Source organism: Melopsittacus undulatus, chromosome 11 (assembly GCF_012275295.1).
Source record: "Melopsittacus undulatus isolate bMelUnd1 chromosome 11, bMelUnd1.mat.Z, whole genome shotgun sequence".
Taxonomy (NCBI): domain Eukaryota; kingdom Metazoa; phylum Chordata; class Aves; order Psittaciformes; family Psittaculidae; genus Melopsittacus; species Melopsittacus undulatus.
Genome location: NC_047537.1, coordinates 11,917,199 through 11,939,963, shown reverse-complemented (window position 1 = coordinate 11,939,963; position 22,765 = coordinate 11,917,199). Strand labels below are relative to the sequence as shown.

The 22,765-nt window shown below is 44.7% G+C and overlaps 2 protein-coding genes across 7 annotated transcripts in view; one reads left to right on the top strand and one right to left on the bottom strand.

The window, feature by feature from the left end:
* Positions 1-22,765, bottom strand: part of RECQL5 (RecQ like helicase 5) — a 40,024-nt gene that overhangs the window by 6,043 nt on the left and 11,216 nt on the right. For all 4 annotated transcript variants that reach the window (XM_031042206.2, XM_031042208.2, XM_005141397.3 and 1 more), the window contains exons 9-14: positions 4,148-4,375; positions 2,390-2,489; positions 1,875-1,911; positions 1,035-1,093; positions 811-887; positions 269-362 (exon numbers count right to left, since the gene is read on the bottom strand). In XM_031042206.2, the coding sequence (XP_030898066.2) occupies positions 269-362; positions 811-887; positions 1,035-1,093; positions 1,875-1,911; positions 2,390-2,489; positions 4,148-4,375 (595 nt within the window). The remainder of the gene's footprint in view (positions 1-268; positions 363-810; positions 888-1,034; positions 1,094-1,874; positions 1,912-2,389; positions 2,490-4,147; positions 4,376-22,765) is intronic.
* On the top strand, positions 7,767-18,806 carry SMIM5 (small integral membrane protein 5). Of its 3 annotated transcripts, XM_031042212.1 has the most exons (4): positions 7,767-7,888; positions 12,778-12,944; positions 16,044-16,197; positions 17,590-18,806. In XM_031042212.1, exons 3-4 carry the CDS (start codon positions 16,071-16,073, stop codon positions 17,709-17,711), a joined length of 249 nt encoding a protein of 82 aa, XP_030898072.1. In that variant the 5' UTR covers positions 7,767-7,888; positions 12,778-12,944; positions 16,044-16,070; the 3' UTR covers positions 17,712-18,806. The 3 variants fall into 3 exon arrangements, with proteins under 3 accessions (XP_030898072.1, XP_030898073.1, XP_005141453.1); XM_031042213.1 differs by lacking the exon at positions 12,778-12,944 and having other exon boundaries at positions 7,772-7,888; XM_005141396.2 differs by lacking the exons at positions 7,767-7,888; positions 12,778-12,944 and having other exon boundaries at positions 15,706-16,197.

Below are 22,765 nucleotides of genomic sequence, written 5' to 3'. Positions count from 1 at the left end.
TGAAGAACTCCCCATTCCCCTTATTCCTAGCCCTAGAAGATATCTGGGTAAGCTGCACTGGTATGTAGGTTTCCAGAGCCTGTAAAACCAACAAAGGTGTGAAACCAACATGGTTCTAGGCCCTCCTAGAAACAAAATAAAGATTTGGAAGACATCCAAGGCAAAGTAAAGCTTCTCCTTTATCCTTCCCCTACAAACTCTACCCAATATCCCCTCAAGCTGAGCCCACACCACATTCAAGGGAACAACTGCACATGATTGGCACTACCTTCTTTAGCACAGTTGCCTTGTATGAGTTCGCCATTTTACTGGTTTGGAAAGCTTCATACTCCAGCTCCACGGCACAGGCATGAGGGTCTGACCTGTAACATAGGGTAGGGTGATTTCTGGCAAGACACACCTCTAGATTTGCAAAGGGGATACTAATGGTTAAGCACCTCCCAGGAATTACAAAATTCACTCCCTCCGGTGCAAGAATAAGTGATAATTTCCAAGTAAATCCTAAGGAATGGGGTGGTGAATTGTTGAAGAATGGAAAGAGCATTGAAATCTCTTTTAAATCAGTCCTCTTGTCCAGTTGCTGTTTGAGAAGTACATTATCCCCATCTTGTGGGACAGGGAAGAATTGCGACTTCTAGGATCAAGCTGATCTAGCAGAATCAGACACAGGAATCCTCATAGTTAAGTGAATCTACATTCTTGGACCAAATAATTTAAATGACATTCCCTGAGAATGGTAACACTGCTGAGGGAAGAGTGGGCCCTGTATTAAGGGATTCAACATGCTACCCCTTTTCTTTTGTCTCATACCCTTCTCCTCCTGCTGCTGGAACCTTTTGATTGGTGCGCAAAGCCTCTTCCAGCATCTTCAAGCAGTGTTCCCGTCCCTAGGAAACATGGGATACTCAGTCATGCTCTAGAGAGATCATAGTGCCCCTTGGACTTCCATCCCTGAAGGAGTAAGAAGAGGGCAGGCAGAATCTTTGTTGTTCTTTGCAAGCCAATGGGACTGAATGTGAACCAGCCTTTCTTACCTTCACTGTGAGCTTAGAGATTCTCCTGCTGCTGGCATCCTTCAATGGACAGTCTACACCTATCATAGAAGAGAGATTTGGCATAGCAGGGCTGGGGCTGGTGGAGAACATCTCAGCTGTCACTGAGGGGTACCTGTCTAGCACTGCTCCACATGCTCCTCCCTGCACAGGCACCCCAAGGATGACTGCAGTCACCCCTGCTACCTGAAGGAGCTATAAACTCCAAAAGAGTAGGCAGAAGCCACAGTAAGATTTTTCTGTCTGGATGAGAATGTCTCTCTTGCTAGGTTATGACTAACAGCTTTCCAAACCCTCCCCATCTCAGGAAACCCTTTCTCAAGAAATCCCAGCTCTCAGGAAACCCAACTCTTTTCCACTCCCCACAACAACAACAAAAAAAAAGAGAAAAAGAGGCTAAACAGAGTAACATGAACTACCAGGTGTTCTTTTACAATAGCGTAAGAGCTATGTTACTAGACAGGGCTCCATGTAGCACAGTTACAAGGGGAACAGGTTTTCAGCAGTTTCCTTATAGCCCAGCTGGATGCTGCTTCATAACCCTGCAGAAACAGCCTACAAAGTCACATTAGACACACAGTTTTTGTTCTCTCTTGCTTATTTTGAAAAGCTGTTCAGAAAGATGCATTCCATATCTTCACCCTAACCAAAGCTAAGCTCTGATCCATCTCCTCCAGCCAAGCTTCCACAGGCAAATGTCCAGCCTCTGTGCCTAGGGACTGATACCTCCAGTGTTGATGCTGTATGGATTACATGCAGCTGCAAAATACAAGACTTTCTTCTCCCAGAGAAAACCCATGATAAATCAAGGAAGATATTTACTTGGAGGAACAAAATCTTCCTTTTCTGGTTCTTTGCCCTGGAAGAAAACATAGATCAGTCAAACATTTCCATTCCTGCAATACACATGCAGGTCTAGAAGCAGCTACAGGGAAAACTAATGCTGAAGTTACAAAGGTACTGAAAGGCACCAAAACGGGGGAAAGAACACAAAGAGAATGAAAGTCAAAATGCTCTCCTTTGCTGTAGGAAAGAGCCGTGCAAGAGAAGCTGAGTGGGAAAATCTGTTTTTACTAATATTAGAGGAATTAAAACCAGGACCCTCTTGATTAGCACTGCAGAAAAACCAGTACATGAATAAGTTGTGTTTCCTCATATTATAGGACTGACCCAGAACATGGAGAACACAGCAGAAGCAGATGTACTAGAAGTAAAAACCAAAAAGCAACAGCAACATACAATAATTTAGTTTCATTAGTGCCAGGAAGCCATTATGTCTGTAAGACAAGCTTACAGCAAACACTCCACAAATCTCTTACAAGGGGATACCAACTCACTCTGCGCAGACTCATCTGCTTTCTGTAGAAGTTGTTCCACTCCCGTTTCTGACTCTCTTCATTGGCTTCATCTCTATTCCCACTGCTTTCTTCATCATATCTAGATATGCCAGGAAAAGAAGAGGAACAAACATTTCTGTAGCTGCAGTATTAACTAGGGGACAGGCCTACAAAAGCCAAGGTCACTTTTTACAGTATTTACAAAAGATGATTACAAAAGTCTTAGCTTTTAGTTTCACTACCACCCCTCAACCTGGACAGGAGAGAGCGTCCTCAAAAAATCCATGGGACTTGTTAATCCTGTGAACTAGTAAGCAGCAGCATGAACTAGCAGCATATAACTAGTGTTCTGAGAATGGAGGGCTCCATCCATTTCAGACGCTCTGCCAGCTTCTCCTATGGGGTTGAGGAGTCACTGCCTTGTGTCACTTACTCCATCCGTCAGTCACTACTGCCCCTGGAGCAGAAATGGCAGAAAGGGCAAAGCAGCCATTCCTCAGCCTCAGCTGTTCACAAACTGTTACAGAATCACACACTGGTTTGGGTTGAAGGGACCTTAAAGCTCATCCAGTTCTAACCCCCTACCACAGGCAGGGACACCTTCCACTGGAGGAGGTTGCTCCAAGCCCCTGTGTCCAAGCTGGCCTTGAACACTGCCAGGGATGGGGCAGCCATAGCTTCTCTGGGCACCCTGTGCCAGTAATTAAATGTTGTGGTATTGTTGTATTAAATGAAATCCCATCACTGATACATGGAAATGCAGCAGGTGATTCTTGACAGATGTAGCCCAAGTATTTACTGCTTTCCACAGCGGTCACAGCCAAAACCAACAGGTATTACAAATCAGAGCTTGAAGACTATTGACTATTACAACTTCCAAGGCAGAGCTACAATCAAGTTATGGAGAGGTTCAATAAGTCAAGTGGCAGAGTGCTCTACAACATTGGCCATGTCTTCTCAGGTCCTGAGATCAAACTTTGGTCACAAGGACATCAGTTCCCTCTGACTCAGCTGGACTTGCCTGAAGACCAAAGCTTCCAGACTCAAGCTGTAAAAGGTAAAGCAGGGGCCAGGCCAGGCACCAGTGATGCACATCCAGCAGAGCTTCCCAGGCAGCACAGGCAGCCAAGCTTGAATTCTGACAGAGCTGCACCTTTGCTGCAACTCAGCCAGAGAACAAGGAGAAAGAGAAGTTGCCATCTCCACGCTGCCAAGTGTTTTACAGAATTTATCATGTTTCCCACTATACATCTTCCTTTTGCTGCCAGCCTGATATGGAAACACTAAAATTTAGCAGCTGACACTGGCACTTCATTATATCCCCTGTGGTGACCAAGTCCTGTCAGTGTCCCTCAGTCTGCTGGCCCATAGACAGAAATGAAGTCTGGACCATGTCATACTTTGCTGTCACATTAGTCTCAATTCAAACAGTTTTGGTCCTTGTGACTGTGAACAGGCTGAGCTCACTTACTGCTTTCCAAAAATGTCAGGCTAGTTTCTTGAACAAATTACATTCTGCAGGGCACTTCTTAGGTCAGTCAGAACAGCTTTTGGCTCTCTGGGACATGAATATGCTCCAGGCTGCCAAAATGTGTGGAAAATTAAATTCCAGCTCCTGCTGCCAGGAAGTTAGAGGAAAATACCAATACACAGAGATGTGCTGAAAATAGGAATGGCTGGACCTGCAGCTGGGAGAGAATCTCTGCCCTCCCAGCAGATAGCTCCTATGAGCTGAGTTTGAAGCAGTCAAGTACAGACCTGCTAAAACCTCTGCAACCTCTTCTTCCACCTTCATACAGTTCTGGATCGTAGCCCTTCCAAGAGGAGCTCGTGGGCCCAATGCAGGTCCTGCTCCAGCTGTTGCTACAGCGCTCCAGTGACTCCCATTGTCTTTTCACTGCTGCTGGGTTCTTGCAGTAGTCACAGCACTTGTTACAAGGAGGGGTGACATCCCCAAAGTACTTCGCTATGGCAGCATGGCGACATCTGGGAAACAAAAGGGAAAATGAACTGGCAATTATTTTTATTGACAAGAACTCACTCTCCGAATACAAGGTGTCTTTTGATAAAGACTTAAGGTTTGTCTGGTTTGTTTTGGGTTTTTTTTTGCAGAGAATGCCTGTTCCAGCAGGAATCACAGGGATTAAGTTCTGGAGCAGAAGTGGGGTTCTCTTCCTGGCAAGTTGCTTAAGGTCTCTCTGCCTCCACTTCCCCCCATGTAGAACAAACAGAGCTGTCAATCTCTTCTGCTAAATGATTTCAGATCTTTGAGATCTGCAAAAGGCATGATAAAATATGCAGTTATTAATTCTGCATTGTTGGCCATATATATCCCATGTCCAGTGGCTCTAGGATAAATGTGTAAAGGAGTCCTGTTGATCCCTACACCTCAGAGTTGAGAGGATGTCTATGTATTTCCACATTGTCGAGCTTCTAATTTTATTGCTTCTGGTTTGAAGTTGAAGAAATCTACATTTGAAGAAACAGGAATGTAAATTAAGTCACAGAAAGAGAATCCAGACTGAGCTGACAAGGAAGCACTGTTCAGATAACACAGCCTGGGTCTCGACCTGCTAACACACACTTCAGAGCTGCAGCCAAATGTCAGCTGGAGTCCTGCATCCAGGAAAGCCAGTCCATTTGCTCAGGCAGTATTGCACAACCAGCTCGACCAGCCTTAGCAAAGTGGCCATGTGAAGATGATTACATTCTCCCAGGAATCTTCAAAAGATTTCTGGCAGCCATCAGTGCTTTTGGGTATGTAAAAAGAGTTTGGTGACAGAGATAGGCTCATTAGAATACAGGCAGGGAGTCATTTCTCCTCTAGTACATTCCCTGACTTAAATCAGTGAAGACACTGATTTCACGATGTGAAGAACCACCCAGCAGTTACTTGTTTTTCTTGTTTTAAGAAAATGGGCAGAATTTAGAGGTGCTTTTTAAAACTTGGGTTTCACAGCTGAAGTGGCAGTTGTCTATTAAAATGCTCATACTAGATACACAGAAACACTTCGTAAGGCATTTAGAGATCAAGCCCTGCAGCCAAGCAGCAGCAACAGGTATTTTAAAAGAGAATTTTTTTACTTCAGGGAAGAACAAAATGGAGATTTTTCTCCTTCTCAAGGAGTGCCCTAGCTGGATTACCAACTTCATCTGCAAAAAGTGGGTCACACAGGGGAAAAGTAAGAGTAAGCACTTCATTTATTCTTATTATAAACCCTTTAAGGCATGTCTGAACATACCAGAGATCTAACAAACGCAGTTGTTTCTTAACTTGTGTGCATGTGTGTGTCTGGGGGGAGCACAACTGCAGTTCCCCCAAAGCCTCACAGAACAACCCTGCCAGCGCCTGCAGCTCACATTCGTATGGGTCCGGAGGATCACTCACCAGCCCAGAGGAGGTGAAGCAGCAAAGCAGCAGGTCACAGGCTGCTGCCACTAGGCTGGAGTGTGCAAGGCCTGGCACTGCTCAGGTAAGGAGGGCTGCAGCAGTGTGGCATGGTCTGGGGCACTGAATGCCTGGACAAAGCTGGCTTTATGTCCCCATGCGGAGCTGTGCTGACTCGCTCTCGCCTGGCACTCAAAGAGCTCCTTTCACATGGTGGGGAGGGGTGGGGGGGACCAGGATGGGGACAACACATTTGATGTCCTTGTTCTGTCTTTCCAAAAGAACTACTGGTGCTGCCTGTCCTGCCAGTGCAACGTGACTATAGAAATGTCAGCAAGCTGCAAGACAGCTTTTTGTTTCCCCAAAAGGAAACCAGGCAAGCATTCTCATTAGTCCACATCTCTCACACGCACTGATCTGTATTAGAAATAACTGAGGCATACAGCAATGGTCAAGCACTCTCCTCACCCCTACAGCCTCCTCACCAGTCTGGGGAGGGACATCCACACACTCCCCCCTCCCTCAATGCAAACAAAAGATGTACCAAGCAAGGCTTTCATGGGAGCACAGATCAGCCCTGAAGTCACTGGAGTTCAGACCTCCAGTTTCTAACCCATCAGGCTTGTAAACCCAAGCCCTTTCCATCACACCTCCTGTAACTGCCCTGTATCATCCTGCAGAATTACCCAAACTGTGGCCATGGCCCCACTTGAACCAGTGGTGCTCCCGAGTTGGGTCATAATGGAAATTCAGTTGCAGAACTAAGATTGCAGTCCTGTAATGGAATTCAAAAGGCCAAAACCAGAGTTACCAACAGCAGTGCTGAGGGTAATCACTAGATTAATCCTTAACACAAGAGGTCCTGAAACATAGTTGGTTATGCATTAACATGTGGTGGGAGAACTTCCTGAGCACCTGACTACTGCTCAAGAGTTGGAGAGATTATTTACATAAATTAATTGTAGGTTTTATTATTATACATGTCCCAAAATTATTTCACTGTTTAAATATGCAACTGTATTATTTGCCTACCCCACCCTTCAACAGGAGTATGCATGAGCTGACCACTGGTCTTTAAAATGTTCAAACAAAATTATCATTTCATCTGGGACATCCTACCCTGATTTAACCTCATGGAACAGGATAAAGAGCAAATAACAATTGAGTTCACTAACATGTTTTTGCCTCCTTGCAATTAGTAGAAGCAGATGGACAGTCTGAGAAGAAGCAAAGTTACATACCCCAAAAGAAAGCATGCCCTAATATGAGCCAGAGAAGGGTACACAGCTCATCAGAACAACTCCTCCAAAACAAACCAACCAGGAAGTCTTAGAATTAAACCAAGAAATGAAAGCATTAAAACCAACAAAAATCATGTGAGTACAAGTAAGTCACATAGATGCCAGTAGCTGAACAAAAGCCATTTGATGAGCTTTATCAAATAGGCGAGCAAATGATGAGGTTGATAAGAAATTATCACTTTGCACCTGCCTGAAGGACATCATCTGAACTTCAACCTCTGAGACAAGCCAGCTGTCCCCAGCACAAGGCACCAAGAGAGTGAACACTACGGCCAAAGGCAGGGGGCAAAGTGACTCCAGCAGCAGCATCCCTGTGCCCTGTCCGGGAAGGCTCTGCTCCACCGTCCTGCAGACCTCTTGTCCTGTCCCACCAAGGAGCACAAGAAAAAAGATCCTTCCCTGGGAGTCTGTACGGGCAGCATAAAGAAAAGCTAATTGCTTTAACAGCCCCAAACTATCGCAGGGAGAGAATCGAGTCAAGCCTCACTCCAGAAAACGCTGTAATTAAAACGAAAATAAGCAAAGCCCTCGCTAGAAGGAAAAGCAGGGAGGATGCGAGCAACAAGTGCCGCGTTCGGTGTGCGGGAGCTCGCCCCAGGCTACACTCCTCGGGCCCACCCTCCCTCTCTGGCACATGTAACAGGAAACTTCCCGTCTCCGGGACAACCAATAACAAAAAACGGGCAGAGCCAACAGCTGGCTGTCAGCAGCCCGAGGAGAGCGGCGCCAGAGGAGCCGGGCGAGGTGAGATGACCTGAGCGCTTAACACCACCGAGAGAGAAACGAGAGAAGAGCTGGTGCGCGGCTGCGGTAAGGCTGAGCTCTTGCTGGTGTTCGGTCGGCCCTAACACCTTAACTTGACAGCAGGAAGCTGGAGCTTTCGCAGCTGTCTGCGCGGTGAGCTGCGGAGTCAGCCGCTGAGCAGAGCCTGCGCAGCCCGAATCCGTGTGCAAGGGTCGCTCGGGAGAAAAGCTTTAACGAGAGCTGCAGGAACCTGCGGCCAGTGCGCCAGGGACAAGGAGCCGGCCCGCGGCCCCAGAGCCGCAGCAGGGGCTCTGCTCTGCTGGGATGCGGGAGGCGGCTGCTGTGTTCCTGTTGCTGTTAGGGAATGCGGCTTCAAGCTGATAAGCAGGTCTATCACAGGGCATTCTCCATTGCAGTGACTTGATATATTAATGTGGACAAGAGGGCTGCTCTGCTCCTCTATATGTGTATGTGCCACCAGGGAGTAGCTGCCAGCACAGGCAAGCGCCTGTGAAACCAAGCGGGTGCAGCCACAGCGCTTCTCCAGAGCTCCTCCCAGCTGGAGCAAAGTTTAGCCCCCAGATCCTGAAGCAGAGAGCTTAGCAAATAAACCCTGGTCAGGGAACCAGCATATTGTGCAAGTTCAGCATCTGTGTCCAATAGAAATAAATGGAAAGACTTTGCACAGCTTCTAACAAGACCATTTAAAAAATTCAGCCAGGGCACAGATGCTGGTTTACTATTCAAAACAGCCTGAGAAACCACTGCGCGAGAGAACACAGACACACACGCATACATGGTCTGTGGTTTGCAGTAACGAGACTATCAGGTCTGAATGCAGTGACAATGGAAGGAAGAGGATTCCCCAAATACATGAAATTACAGAATCATTTAGGTTGGAAAAGACCTTTCAAGATCATCAAGTCCAAGCCTTGGTTTTATACAGAGAGATGTCCCATAGCCTGAGCTCCCATCTCATTTTGCTTCTGGATATGGAAGGGGGACTAGAAAGGAACCTGACCTATCCCCTGTCTGCTGACACTTGAAGCTGGTGACTCTGTTTGGAAGCTCCTGCAACTCGTAACACTGAGCCAGGAACACTTGTCTCTTCCAGAACATACATGGGCAGTCAGCTGTTTAGCAACAGGCAGGGAGAGATTCAGGAAGCCAGTTCTCACCAAAAGGATCCTGATCTTACACATACCTGTAGGGAAGAATGTTAAGGATCAGGTATTTCCACTTCTATCCATTCCCATTAATGCAGAACAGAGAGTGGGTTTTTCTGACCTATGTGTTGTACAAACACCAGATTGGAACTGCCTGTGTAAGGAGCAAAGACACACACGGCTCCAGTTTAGCCCTATGTTCAAAGGGAATGGAGGAGAGTTTCTACCCTGCTAATGAAGTATCACCGTAGGCTGGTTGTTGCAGTTAAAATGGTTTCTTAAATTATGGGAAAAACAAAGTTGGGGGTAAGGGGGAAGGCAGGAGGGAGGAGAGAGGGGAGAAAGGCTGGGGGGAGGTAGAGAAGCACACCAAGTGTTCCGAGCCAAAAGAAAATCTTAACACGCTTGGCTGGGGGTTTGCCCAGTGCAGCTGAGTTGTACATATGCGGGGGGGGGAAGCAATGTGAAACACATGTCTGGATAAAAGCAGCTTGTGTTACAGCTGTCCTAACGCACGGGTCTCTCAGCCTGACTGCACTGCTAAAGTGGTTATGGAAGTGGAAGTACAAACTAAGCAGAGTTGGATAGAGCTGAGCCTTTCTGGAACACAACCCCCTGCTCCATGGCGCTGGACACAGGGACTGCATGAAAGCTGCGTGAGGAAAGCAGCGCCCATCCCTTGCCACCTGGCAGGCTCTCACCACTGCTCCTTGCAACCACAGCTGATACAGGGCAAAACAGCTTCTTCTGAGAAAGGAGCTGTTGTCGCCTTCAGTTCCGAGCTCTTACACCCAAGCAGCATCTGTACTAGGCTCAGAGGAACATATTTCACAAGGACTCAAAAATGCATGTAATTTCTGAGACCTGCAGGTCTGAAATCAGTCAAGGCCAGGGCACAAAAGTGACTGACAGAAGATGGAATTGTTTCCAGCACTCTCAAGCGACTCCAGCTGCCTGACCTCAAACACCAAACTACTGAGAGATCCCAGGATGTTTGGAAGTAACTATTTACAAGGTTCTCAAAGCACACAGCTACTCTGTCAGCTTCCTGGGAAATGGTTATTTTGCTAATATTAGAATAGACTTCCAGGCTAGATTCAAGCATCAGCAACCCTAAAAAAAGTTCTCTTGTAGAAGAGCTATAGGCTTATTTTTTAAATTGACCTTTTCCTTTCATTGGATGGCTCAGAGCTTTGGTTTTCCCACTTAAAAATGGGACTACCAGTGAGGAATGGGGTTTTGTGGACTTGTTTGTGGGATGGACTGGAGAAAACCTGGGTGTCCTGCAGAGGTGCAAGGACTCTCAGCTCAGTGCCCCAGTGGGTACCTCAGCTACTGAAACTGCAATTGCAAGGAATTCAGTGCCTTTTATATTAATCTAATATTAGGTTGTAGGGGAGGGAAGGGACATTTACAGCACTGCCTCAAAACCAGTCTCCAAACAGTGGGTGGTGGAGATGACAGGGTATCCCAGCCAAACAGCTACCCAGTCCAGGCAGCTTTATAATCTGAAAGACTGTGTGGCTGCCTTTCCAGGCCAGCCGACCAAGTCAAAGCTTTTTTTTCCATGACATTGAGCTGCAATTTACCAGTTTGGGTGTGTGCTGTTAAAAGGCTGAATTCTCTTGATAGCAGAAACTATTTTCATCTGCTTGGGAATGAATTATAGGTCTGTTTGGCTCCATTTGCTCCTATTTTAGGGGAAAAAAAGGGCTTGTCTGTGAACTGTAGTTTTAAATTTCATGTAGCTGGTCACCTACAGTCATGGCAGCAAACCATGCTGCATTAACAACTATGAGGGAAAACCATGCATTAATGATATGACCCCATTTCTATAGCTGTTTTCATCTCAGAAGTACTTAGAACAATGAACAATCGTACAGGAACTATTACATGTTCTGCCAAAAGGCACCTAAACCATGACACCACCAAGCAGCCCAGCACTGTTTGACGACAGGAAACACCACAGACCTTATCCATGCAAAATCAGAAGTGTGTTCCAGGAATTAAGAACAAAGCTGGTAGGTTTAGAAACTAGCCAAGCCTTCACGTTCTTAAGAAAATGGCCAAATGCAGTCAGAGTTTATTTGAAAGTTTTAGGCCAGAATAAAAAGCATCCCCTCCCTTCAGCTGCTCAGCACCCTCCTTCTGTGAGGCTGGGATTGCCTTCTAAGGTCTCCTACCAAATAAGTTACCACAATCCACACAGGCTTCCCATCCCTGCACAGGTCCAACTTCCAACCAACTTATTTAACTTGTCTGAGTAAGAACACCGCAAAGTATTTGCTTTCTCCACAGCCACAGTCTTGGGGAAAAAGACGTTTCAATGAGAACATTGCCCTGGATTCTGCCTGCTTGGGCACACCAGAGAGGTCCAACTTTGTAAGGTTTCTGGAGCACTGCTGACATCTGTAATGGGCACAGTGAAGGATGTCAAACTCACAGTCACTGGGACTTGCTGCAATAGGACTAGAGGCATCAGCAGTTTCAGGGTACCACCAACAAACTCCCCACTCCAAAGCTCCATCTCCATGTTTAGATTACTACAGCAACAAATCCATGCATGCAAAAATCTACAGAGGGAGCACAGTGAAGCCAATGGATTGGGATCATATCAAGAGAAATAAACCCCCATGCAGCATGGCTGGGTAAGGAGCAATCAAGAGGAGAAGCCATGCTTTCATCTACTTCATCCTGAACAGACTCAGTGACTGGAGTGTAACAAGCAGTCAGCAAGTTAAGGCCATTTCAGTTTGTAACTGCAGCAAGACTAGGGTCTTTCTAGCTAAGCATTTCAGAACATGTTAAGAGACCTAGACACACAACAATCCGCAGACAAACCTCATGAAATTGAAATGGTTGCATGTTATGCCACTTTGCAGAGATCAAGTCACCCAACAGAGGAATGGGATGACTTATCCAAAGTCACACAACCAGGAAGCATCATTGGCAGTCCAGAAAGACCACCTGCACTTACTGGCTTCCAGTCCTGTGGATAAACCACAAACTCAAATTCATGTTGCTTGCACTGAAATTGTCTGCTCAAATGCCACTGGGGTCATGACTAAACAAGTGTCTCATTCCTCAGCAGTAAAATTAAGCTCACCCACTCTCTGCAATTCAACTTCTGATGCACCTGTGTAGACACACAGGATGGATACAGCTTTTCAAGACAAAGACAAGCAAAAAAAAAAAAAAACCCAAGCAATTCACATCAATTCCACTTACTTAAAGTAACTTGACCAGCTTAAGGCAGAGAGAGGGATTTGGGACCCCACCTTACATGGTCATCCCAAAGCTCTCTTGCTTGCTTGAGGCCTGGAATGTACCACACACAGCCAGTTCACAGTACAGAGAAACCCTGACCAAGGTTTTCCTCTTGAATGTCTAGATTGAGGCCTTTTAATGGCTTTATTCTCAAAAGGGCTGAGCAGCCAACTTCTTTGAGTGCTTCAGTATGGCATAAGTCCACTAAAAGAGTTCAGAAAGATTTCAGTGCTATTATGGCAATTTTCACTGCTTTAGTCAGTGGGCATAGCAAGATGAATCTGCATTAAAAACAAACAGAAGCACTTTCTGGGATTCAATCTACAGAAGCCCTATATATAGGATGTGCTTCTTTGGTTTGAAAGGGTCATCTAATCCTTGTAGCAGAGCAGCACATGTTCAGATGCTGGGCATCCTCCTACTCTTTTCAACCAAGGCTGCTGTACATGGCATTTGGGCTTTTTTTTCTCAAAAACAAGTAAACCCAAATTAAAAGATTTGTTCTATTCCCTCCCCTGCTAGGCCCTGTAACATAGAGGAGGGCAGAAAGGTTTGATGATCTAGTCCCACTGGCAACACTGGAGAGATGAGTTATTTTATAAAGAACAGACAGAAGAGGAAACAGCTGAAACCACTATTTTCAGCCTGTCAGGGCTCCTCAGCTGGAACTCCCCAACCACCTCTCACAGGTATCAGCATTATGTTCACCTTCTTTTCTATGTGATTTTCCCATCTTGCCTCTCTTAATTCTATTCTTACTTCATGTAATCTCTAGCTACAGCTGTGAAGCAAAAGTTCATGACATTAGGTCTGACAATGCCTTATGAAGACTATACTGCACTGTTGTCATTTTTCCATGAGTTCCATCAGCAGGGCTGCCCTGGCAGCATGTCTCCTCTGCTCTGGAGGGCTCCACGGATGCAGTTCTGAGGAAGGACATGAAATCCCAATTGAGAAAAATATTGGCAGACAATTATTTGCTGCAAACCCCACAGAATCTGTGAGGTACTAACTCGGGTGGCCGCTCTAGGCTCTAGAACAGCATTCTAATCTTAGAAAGTGAACTGTCAGTTAAGACCTACAACCTTAAGTTTCAAATCTCTTAAGACTTGCCCACTTTAATAATAAGCATTACAGTGACTGCTTCAGCCAAACATCCTGCACCACCTGGGCCTCTACTACTGGTGGTGACTGGGAGCTTACTTGAACACAGTATGATAAAAACAACAAAAAAAAGGATTAATTCTTACAGCTCCACTCTGCAATCTGTAAGTACTGTCATTGTTGCTGGGCTGTACATGAGCAAGATGAGGCAGAAGCATAAGACACGTAAGTCACCCAGCATTAGCCTTACCTTTATGCTAATCTCTAGGGCAAGATCTTGGTTCTGCTGAAATCAACTGGCAAAAGATCACAATCTAAACTAGACCTGACCAAAGACTTTACATCAAAGGTAGAATGGAAGATACAAAAGTTCATGAATATAACCAGCTTTCTCAGTGGGTTTTGGGTTTTTTGCTTCTGTTTTTTTTTTTAAGTAAGTTATTTTTCCCCTTGGCACCTGTGTGCTGTCAGAAGTGCAGTTGAGCAGAAAAATATTTTCTTCCTCCTGGGTGGACTGAAGGCTGCACCACCAACATCAAAACTTTGTCTCTGAAGTTCAAACCAAAGTAAACAAGCAACATTCCTTGCAAGTTTTCAAATAAAAACTCTTTCACTTAGCTCCAGCTCAGGTCTGTTACTGCAACACCTCTTGTCATTTTAGACTGGGCACTTGGCTAATCCATGGGGAGTTCTACAATCCTAATCAGTAATTTTACACTGGATGCCCAAACTTCAGAACCTTGGCTCTTAACACTCACTGCTTCTGGTGCAGCCCAAAGCGTGGCATGAAAGGTGACAGCAGATTCCGTACTAAGAGAGCTTCCAGGTAGGCAGCAGCACCTCCCAGGGAAGCAAACATTTTCAGAATGTTAGAGCCAGAAATACTTAAAAAAAAAAAAAAAAGAAAAAGTTTCTCTTCTTGAGCCAGGAGCAGAACACACAACCCACTTCAGCTCTGCCTGCACTACCACCTCTTGGAACAGGAACAACACTGAAAACTTGCTGACAGAATCACAGAAACCCGCAGCACTGTGCAAAAGATAAAGCAGCCGTCTCTGCAGCAGCTCACTTGCAGTGCAATCATCTAGAAAGAACTTGTTAACCCTAGTCTCAGAAGTTACCTTTTCAGGTCAAAAGGCCATAGCTTTGCCTCCCTGCTGAGTTGGACAGAGACCTTTCTGTAGATGTAGATTTTCCATCCACCCCCATCCCTAGGATACCAGCTGGTTCTGATTTTTATTTCTTATCTTGGGTTTCAAACAACAAAGAAAATGCTTTTTGAACTGCATAAACATGCAAAATGTAATTTAACTTGGCACTGCAGTATTAAATACCAGCATGCAAAGATATAGCCAAGGTCTCTCTGTCCGCAGTGTGTTTAGAAGAGCTGAACTCCAAGCAGCAGTTTGTTTGAGTAACCAAACCAGATCTGCAGTAATGAACTAGCTGGCTTACTCTGGAAGTACTCTCTTGGTCACTTGGCTTTGTGTTATCACCAAGATAACACATTAATAAATACTAAATAGCAATGTTCTAGTCCCACAAAACAGTACTATTACAATACGCACATGCTAGTACATTCTGATATAATAATGACATACGAGTTATAATCCATCCAAGTGTTGACCTGTCCAATCACCTGTTTTAGATGAAACAATCGGTATTTCTCAACAATAACCTATTCCAATTACTGACTGAAGCAAAATTTTTAACTTCCATAGCTCTCATGCAAACTTGTTTGTTGTGATGCCTTCCAAAATCTTTCTAATGGGACAAAACAACAACAAATACTGGTGGCAAAACTGAGGAACCTAACTGACAAAACTATTTGCAGTAACAACAGTTCCTGGTGATCATGCTTTCTGGGAATAAAGAAGGTGTAAAATGACTGTGCAGGGCAGTAGGGATTAAGGGATTAACTTCATGAGGCAGGTATCTCTCCAACAGATCCAGGGGCTTCTGCTTTGCTCATCACCAGCAGTGATAGGTGGGCATCCACTGCTCTATATATGCATCGCACCCTTAGAACAAACTGTGGCTTAAAAGAAATAAAACTTGCATTCACCTGTAAGAACTTAAAAGGTGTCCAGCTGTCACTAGTGAACACAGACTTTATTTCTTAATGTCACCATTCAGTAAAACTGTTTGGTAAAACATTATTAATGATATTGTAGTGAGGTATTGAAGTAAGTGCCTTAGTTTTGAGGGGGCTTTCTGGGGGGGAAAGTGCAAGAAGTCTTCAAGGGCTGTGTTACTCAGTAAAAAACAGTTGAAAACTATGTACCACTGGAGTTCAGTATTTGGAGTTCCAGTTAGAACTGCATTTCTTTCTGGAAGGACAAAATAGGAGAACTGGCAAAAAAGCCCTACTTTCTTAGGTGCAAGCCAAGGGCAGGCACTGTCCAGTTCTAACTCTGTGCTTGCTAAAGTAAGTGTCCTTTTACAAGAAACATCATTTTGCCTTTGCTGAACAGTACAGTTGACAAAAGCACCCTCAAACCCGGATTTTGAAATTAAACCAGTGCCAAAACACGTAGACAATTAATAGTTCTCCACCTTAGCTACTGGGAACAAGGACTGAGACCAGATAAACTTGTTTTCCTTGTGATCAGCAGCTCTATAAGAAGGCTGGCAGTTTGCTAGCATTAGTCAGTGGAAAGGTTTATTCTCTGGTTCTTCCACAGCATAAAGCCTTGAGAGGTTGAGCAAGAATGTCTTCTGAAGGCTTTCTGAAGGAAATGCAAACTATCGGTGAGAAGTTTCTCCTTAAGCTCCAGAAACTGCCCAAGGCTGACCCAGTGGAGATTGTGTCCTTTTGTGTGGTTCTTCTGTTTATCGGTGAGTGTATCAGTGGATGCAGAGGGATGTCAGAATGTCTTTTCTCTTCTCATGGGGGCAGCTTACTCTGTCTTTGTTGCTGGGTTGGTGTTGTTGGCAGCCATTTCCTCTGAGGCCCAGTTTAATTTCTAGGTAATGTTTTAATACTCAGTGTCTGTCTCTACATGCATGCAGAGAACAACAGGCAAAGTGCCCTTAGGAAATAAGGGCACTATCAAAGTGTCAGAAAGCAGTATTGCTTTCCCCAGAGCTTTCATATTATAGCATTAAACAGCAGTACTCTACCAGAGCTGCTGCAATGTTCTGATGCATGGGAGACAGTTTATGACAAATGGCATTAGGACACCTCACTGCTGAAGAAGACACAAAGTCTGAAACTCCAAGTATCGTTCCTGGGCTTACTTCAGTGGTAACTGCAAGATCTCTTCTCCTGCTCTGTGTGGGGATGGCATGGAACTAATAACAACGAGCTGCTTGATCCAGAGGGATGAAGTTTGTTTAGACAATGGGAAAACAAGCAGGAAGGAAGAAATGCCCTCCCCCTCCACGAGGTACACTTTGCTCCCAGCCAAAAGGGAGTGGATCCAGCCTGGACACTCCTCCCCGAGCTGGAATTCAAAAAGACACACCTGCTGCTTTAGTTTTTTCATACCTACAGCTGGTTCCCCACAGGTCCCATAACCTGGTAGCCCAGCTCCAGACTGTTAAGGAACACATGCACACACACGTGCACATTCACACACTCTTATGTGTTTTGAGGGATTAAACACATCATCCTTTACTATTCCTGATAAATTAACATATTCCTCCAACACCAACAATTATGTCTAGTGTAGGGTAGCAGCGATTTAGCCCAAATGATCGTGAAACAATCCTTGCATTTGCAGTATGTATTTTTTTCAAACAAAATACAGAAGAAAGAGTAAAGCCAACCCAGTCACAAGTATCTGTCCTTATTAAAGGGTACACTGTACACACTCCTCAGAAGTGCAACTGCCAGTTTGACTAACCAAATACTCTTGAGTTGCTTCTGACACAACTATGGGGAGAGTTGGATCTTCATCCTTTCCAGGTACACAGCTGTACTTAGTCACTGCACATCACCTCCAAAACAACAGCCCATTAAGCAGGTAAACATATGCCTCCACATGGTTTGGTATACAGCTCTTACGATGATGAAACATTCAGCAATGATTGTCCAGATTAAACGGATAACTAACACAAGGGAGCACAAACTTAGGAGGAGGGAGGTGGGGATATGGGGGGGGGAAAATGACAAGAAACCAGGCTTTGTTCATTCTGCTGCTTACTGAACAACTTAGAGGAGACACAGGGTTACTCTGTGGTGATTGCTCGTATGTCAATAACAATATCCTTTGCTTGTCTTTGCAGTTACTGTTCTGGTGCTCATGGTCATTGCCTGCAGCTGCTGCTGCTATAGCTGCTGTAGCTGTGATGGACATCCCGACCGCAGACGTAGAAAGATCCAAGTCCGCCCAGCTGCCCATTCATGAAATGCAACAAGTGGTGACACAATTTACTATCAAGGACATGCATGGACATCATGATTCAGTCCCATGGGGATGATCTACACTAGGTCACTGGAAATGGCAATAACAATAACAATTAATATGACTCAAAGGACCAGAAATCACAGCATGGAATTCCTTCTTTCCGTGACAGCTGTTACTGTGACCAGAAAGATAATGCTACTTTACCATCACTGTCTCCTTCTTCTAGAGTGGGGTGAGGGTGCTGGACACATGCTGCTGAGAAAACAAATACGCTTTCCCATTAACAGCCCTGCAACTGGGCCCGCCAGCAACTCCCTCTGTGAGCATGGAGCCACAGATCAAAGCAGAGAACACAGAGGCTGCCACATGCTAGGCAGCGCTTACTCTCTTTACAGGCAGCTAATCCAGAAGGATGATGCTGGGCACTAGCAGAACCCCCTGACATCACTGAGAGATCTACATGCTTAATGCATCTTGGATCAATCCCAAACCTGCTATCTCAAAAGCTGACTGCAATGGACACATTTAGCAGAGACGTCTGCTGAGAACAACAAAACTCATCCAGACATATCAGCTGAGGCTCTGAGCATAGCCAGAACAAATGCTCCTTGCTTTACTGCATGGGGGCTACAGTGATAGGAAACTGCCAAAGAGAAAAAACAGTTCATTTGCAATACCCTTTGTAACAGAAACGTGAAGGCAAAAGTGAAAACTTCACCAATGCTACAGCTTCATTTGATCATTCTGCTGTTAAACACGCTCCCTCCCCACCCTCTGTGTGCTTCTACTCTTCTGCTTACTGCAGATGAAAGATTCTTACAGAGCATGGGAGTTTGAGATTAACAAACCCATCCTTCCTTGAGGGACGTGGGTGCCTGACTCCCTGCCCTGTGTGCAGTTTATTTTAGTGGACATAAACATTATGCCTTAGGTTTGTTTATTAGCACATGCAAAGGCATTTCAGAGGAGTGACATACCAGGTGGTAACCATCACTGCAGGGCACCCATGCAGCAGCGGGCTGTGTGACAAAGCAGAGCCCAGAACAGCCTGTACAGCTGGAGACAAGTGCAAATAAATCCCTTTTCCACACTGCACCCACTGTGTATGTTCGGTTTATACTTTGGTGATTTATGTACATACAAGGCTATGGTGCAGGTCACAGCTTTCCTAACTGGGACAGGCAACGGAAGAACCATCACACTGTACCTGACTCTGTCAGCCACTGGTCTTTCTGCCCCAAACGTGAAACCAGCCACCTTTATGAGAAGGCATATCAATAAGTTATCTTTTATCCTTGTACTGCAATTGCTAAATGTAGAGAAATCAAAGGGCTTGCACATGTATATACCAGAGCCAGCATCTAGCTCTTTAGAGAAAAGAATCAAATTTATAACCATAGGCTTTTAAATATTCTTCACACTTCAAAAAGAACAAAAATTTTGAAAACTTTGTAAAGAAACCTCTTTTCTCCGATGCCTGCACCCAAATCAGTAAAAAGCACATTCCACCGCTACATCCTCATGTATTCAATTTTTGCAAAGAAACCAGATGTAGGTATTTTGCATTTCTGCACTGTTGTCCGTTGGGATACAGCTGCAGCAGCAACACAGAGAACAGGCTAAAAATTAAGAAAAAAAACTTTCAGCAGAAAATAAAGCTGTTCCTTAGAGCCTAAATATATGAGCCCCAACTTGACAACCGCCAACAGAAGACTGCACTAGTATGAGCTACTGCACACATGGTTACACTGAGACAAACAAAGTGCTTTTGCCTTTATTGTACTTCCCCAGAGCTTTCACTCCAGATCAATAAATATGTCAGGGTAGGATAAGCTCAAGTGTGGCATCAACTTACTCTAATCAACATTCAGAGATACATCACACAAACCTCTGTCAGATATGGCTTCGCTCATTTTGCTTACAAACAAGTGGCAATCAAGGTGACATATGAAGTCTCAGAACCTCTTTTGCAGGAGGTAGACTCAACACATGTTTCTGGATCTAATTTAAATCACGAGACCTGTGAAAGCACAGAGCTTACCTTCTTTCCTGATTTATCCTACACAGCAACAGTTACAGGAATTAACAGAATCCCATTGAGAAATGTTACAGCAGCACGGAACCAGTCTGTGCTAAATCAGGAGGAAGCTCAGCTCACATACCAACTGACAGCTTCATGTCACCAGGAACAAGCTGCCAGGCCTTATTTCTACAGGAAAAGCTACAAATACACATTCCCCAGTGGTTTTACAAGTCAAACCACTGACAGCAGGCAGGGGGACAAGAGAAATGGCTTCTGTTTTATTTCTGCCATTGCAAAGTTCCTGTATTAGAAACAGAGACTAAACAAACACTTAAGAGAAGGAGTGAAAATTAAGCAATCCTCTAAAGAATTCATGTGGCTTTCTGGAGCAGAGGAGAAGTCACTACATACAGGAGAATCCCTAAACTGATTTCTACATACTTGCCTGAACCTCACAAGCCTAATGTTCTGCTTCCTACCATTTTGTACAATCGCTCGCAGCTGGACTACTTGTATACTCAGTATTTAGTTATGCCCATTGCTGGCCTGGGTGGGTCTGCCACCTTCCTGCATGCAACAGATCAGTCTGGCCTGAAAGATGCCCAGCAAATCCCAGCTTACTACAGTTCTTCAGTTTCTGTTGAGGAGGAACATGTCTGCCTCTGGGTCCCTGCTCACCACTCACACCAGCTTTCATGGGTCTGGTTTCAATCATTACCCACATAAAGGGACCTGGAATGCCCTGAGCAATAGTGAGGATAGATCCATCCTGTCAGTTTCAAAAAGCAGAGGGAGATCCAGAAAAGTACAAGACTAAGGTGAGACTGTTTCAAATACAGCAACTTCTGCACATGTTGTGAAAGCCTGAGTGACCCTAGAAGGAACTGCAAGGGACTACAGTTACTTCAGCCATGATGACACAAGTGTTGAAATAATTCCCTGAAAAACCTTAAAAAGTCAAGAGGCCAGCCTCTCCAGCAGAGGTGGCTGAAGTTCCACTGATGACTTGACAGAATAGCTTCTATTCTGTAACATCATCCCTTTCTTTCAAAGTGATTTGCTTGGTTTGCAAAAAACAAAGTTTCCTTTTACACACACACAACCTCACACACCACATTCTCCTCCTCCTCCCCTCCCACCTCTTCCACCACCACCATCCTTCTGGTCTTCTTCAGTTAGGAAAGCAACAGGGACACAGTTTTATTGAAGCTAACGGCAGTGCAAGGCTCTGGAATGAGTTTATCAACCCAGACTCTCACAATGCGTTTTGAACTGGAGGGCAGTCTTGTTCACAGTCATTTTAAATACGGTGGTCTCCTAACAGAGTTTACAATACAGATCCACTCAGGATCCAACAAAAGCCTCTTCTCTCCACTGCAGCCTTCCCCAGTTAGAGGGCATCACGAGCCTTTACAACCACTGGAACAGGTGTATGAGTAGATAAAGCCATGGAGAAGAAAGAACCTCTTTTCAACTAGGCTCAATGCCTTTGACCAGATTAGCCACACCTTTGCAGAGAAGTCAGCTGTTAATCATTGACTGTAGTGCAAACAAGCATCTTCCATGCTGGCTCTGCAATCTCCAGGTACAGTAAGGGAGTTCTTCCCCACAGGCCAAGATCTCTTGGAGGGAATGCAGAAAACCAGAAGAAACACCTGCTACAAACATAACAGCTTCAGGTATTTATAAACTTGCATACACCTGTTCTGTTTCAGGAGATTTAACTGTGGTTAGCGAAAGAGATGAGAACTTTCTAGGATGGACAGGCACAGCAGGTTTCTGCCTTTGGGTCTATTGAACCAGTGTCTAGACTGTCTCCTTTTTAAGGCAAAGCAAACTATCCAGAACCACCTTCATGTCCCATACGCCTGTTGGTTAGAGTATGGCATGGTGATTTGCCATCATTCCAGAAAACAACACATGAACTGAATATATTTGGCTGCTAAGAAGGAAACAAAAGCTTCAGCAAACTGAAGTGTGCTCCTAGTCAAATGTATTTGGCAAGGATGAAACACACTTTCCTTATAGTATTAAGGACCCAGACATAATGGGAAGCAAGTCAAACAAATTTTCAAAAATAATGGACCTCCCTTAATGTATTAGGACTGCACAGTCATATTTCTGAGAAAGTTTGAGGAATAATCCATCTTTTCCCTTGAGAAGCAAAGAAGCTTTAGTAAAACCACAAGATGCTTGCAGAGAGGTACTGGATGTTTTTTAGAAAGCTATCACCAAGCCATTATGCAAAGTACCAGTGAAAGAGCAAATCTGTAGAACTCACTTTGAATTACTGCTGGACCCAAATACTGCATGGGAAGAAAATATGTTTCTATGGCAGAGTAACAGAAAGTGTTACTAAAGCAAATTCCCTTAGCAGTAGATCTTTTTACACAACTACTCTAAGCCCCATGGCAGCACAAGATGGACACAAAGAACTTTGCTTCTTTTTTGTGTGTTTTTTTGGTTGATTGGTTTCAAGTAAGTATTCATTTAATCTCCAGTGTATTTTCAGAGTTTATCTCCCTTTTAGAGATACTTCCAATGGCAGAAAAGTTCTCCCACTGAATACTTGTCTTTCATGTATAGGCTGTACAGTTGACAGAGATGAAGGGTTCACACTGAACATGCTGGGACAGACACTGTGTTATATTATTAAAAGTATTGATAAACTGTGATTAAAATAAATCTCAACTGCCAAATCTTGTAAAACCAGAACCTTTCCTCTTTACATCTCTGTAGTTCTGATTGTGAAATTGGCCTTACCTATCCTTCTTCTGGTTTATGCTCCCATTGCTGTGACTCTCCCTTTTGGAAAAAGGGTGCTGCAGGCACAGAGAACATGCATGCCTATACTGCTTTGTGGACTGGGGCTCAGAGCACAGAGAGGACACTAGCAGCTGATATTGCCCTTGTTTATCTCTAGCAGGGTGGAAGCCAACATGTCTTCAGTACAAGAGGCATCCTCAGCTCTGGAAGATCTAAAGAGACTGCTTGAAACAAGTGACTGGGCTCTTGGAGGGCTAGTGGTGAT

Coding starts and splice junctions, on each gene's coding strand:
- SMIM5 (XM_031042212.1), top strand. CDS start 16,071: ATGTCTTCTGAAGGCTTTCTGAAGGAAATGCAAACTATCGGTGAGAAG. Junction 16,198..17,589: donor TGTGGTTCTTCTGTTTATCG/GTGAGTGTATCA, acceptor TTGTCTTTGCAG/TTACTGTTCTGGTGCTCATG.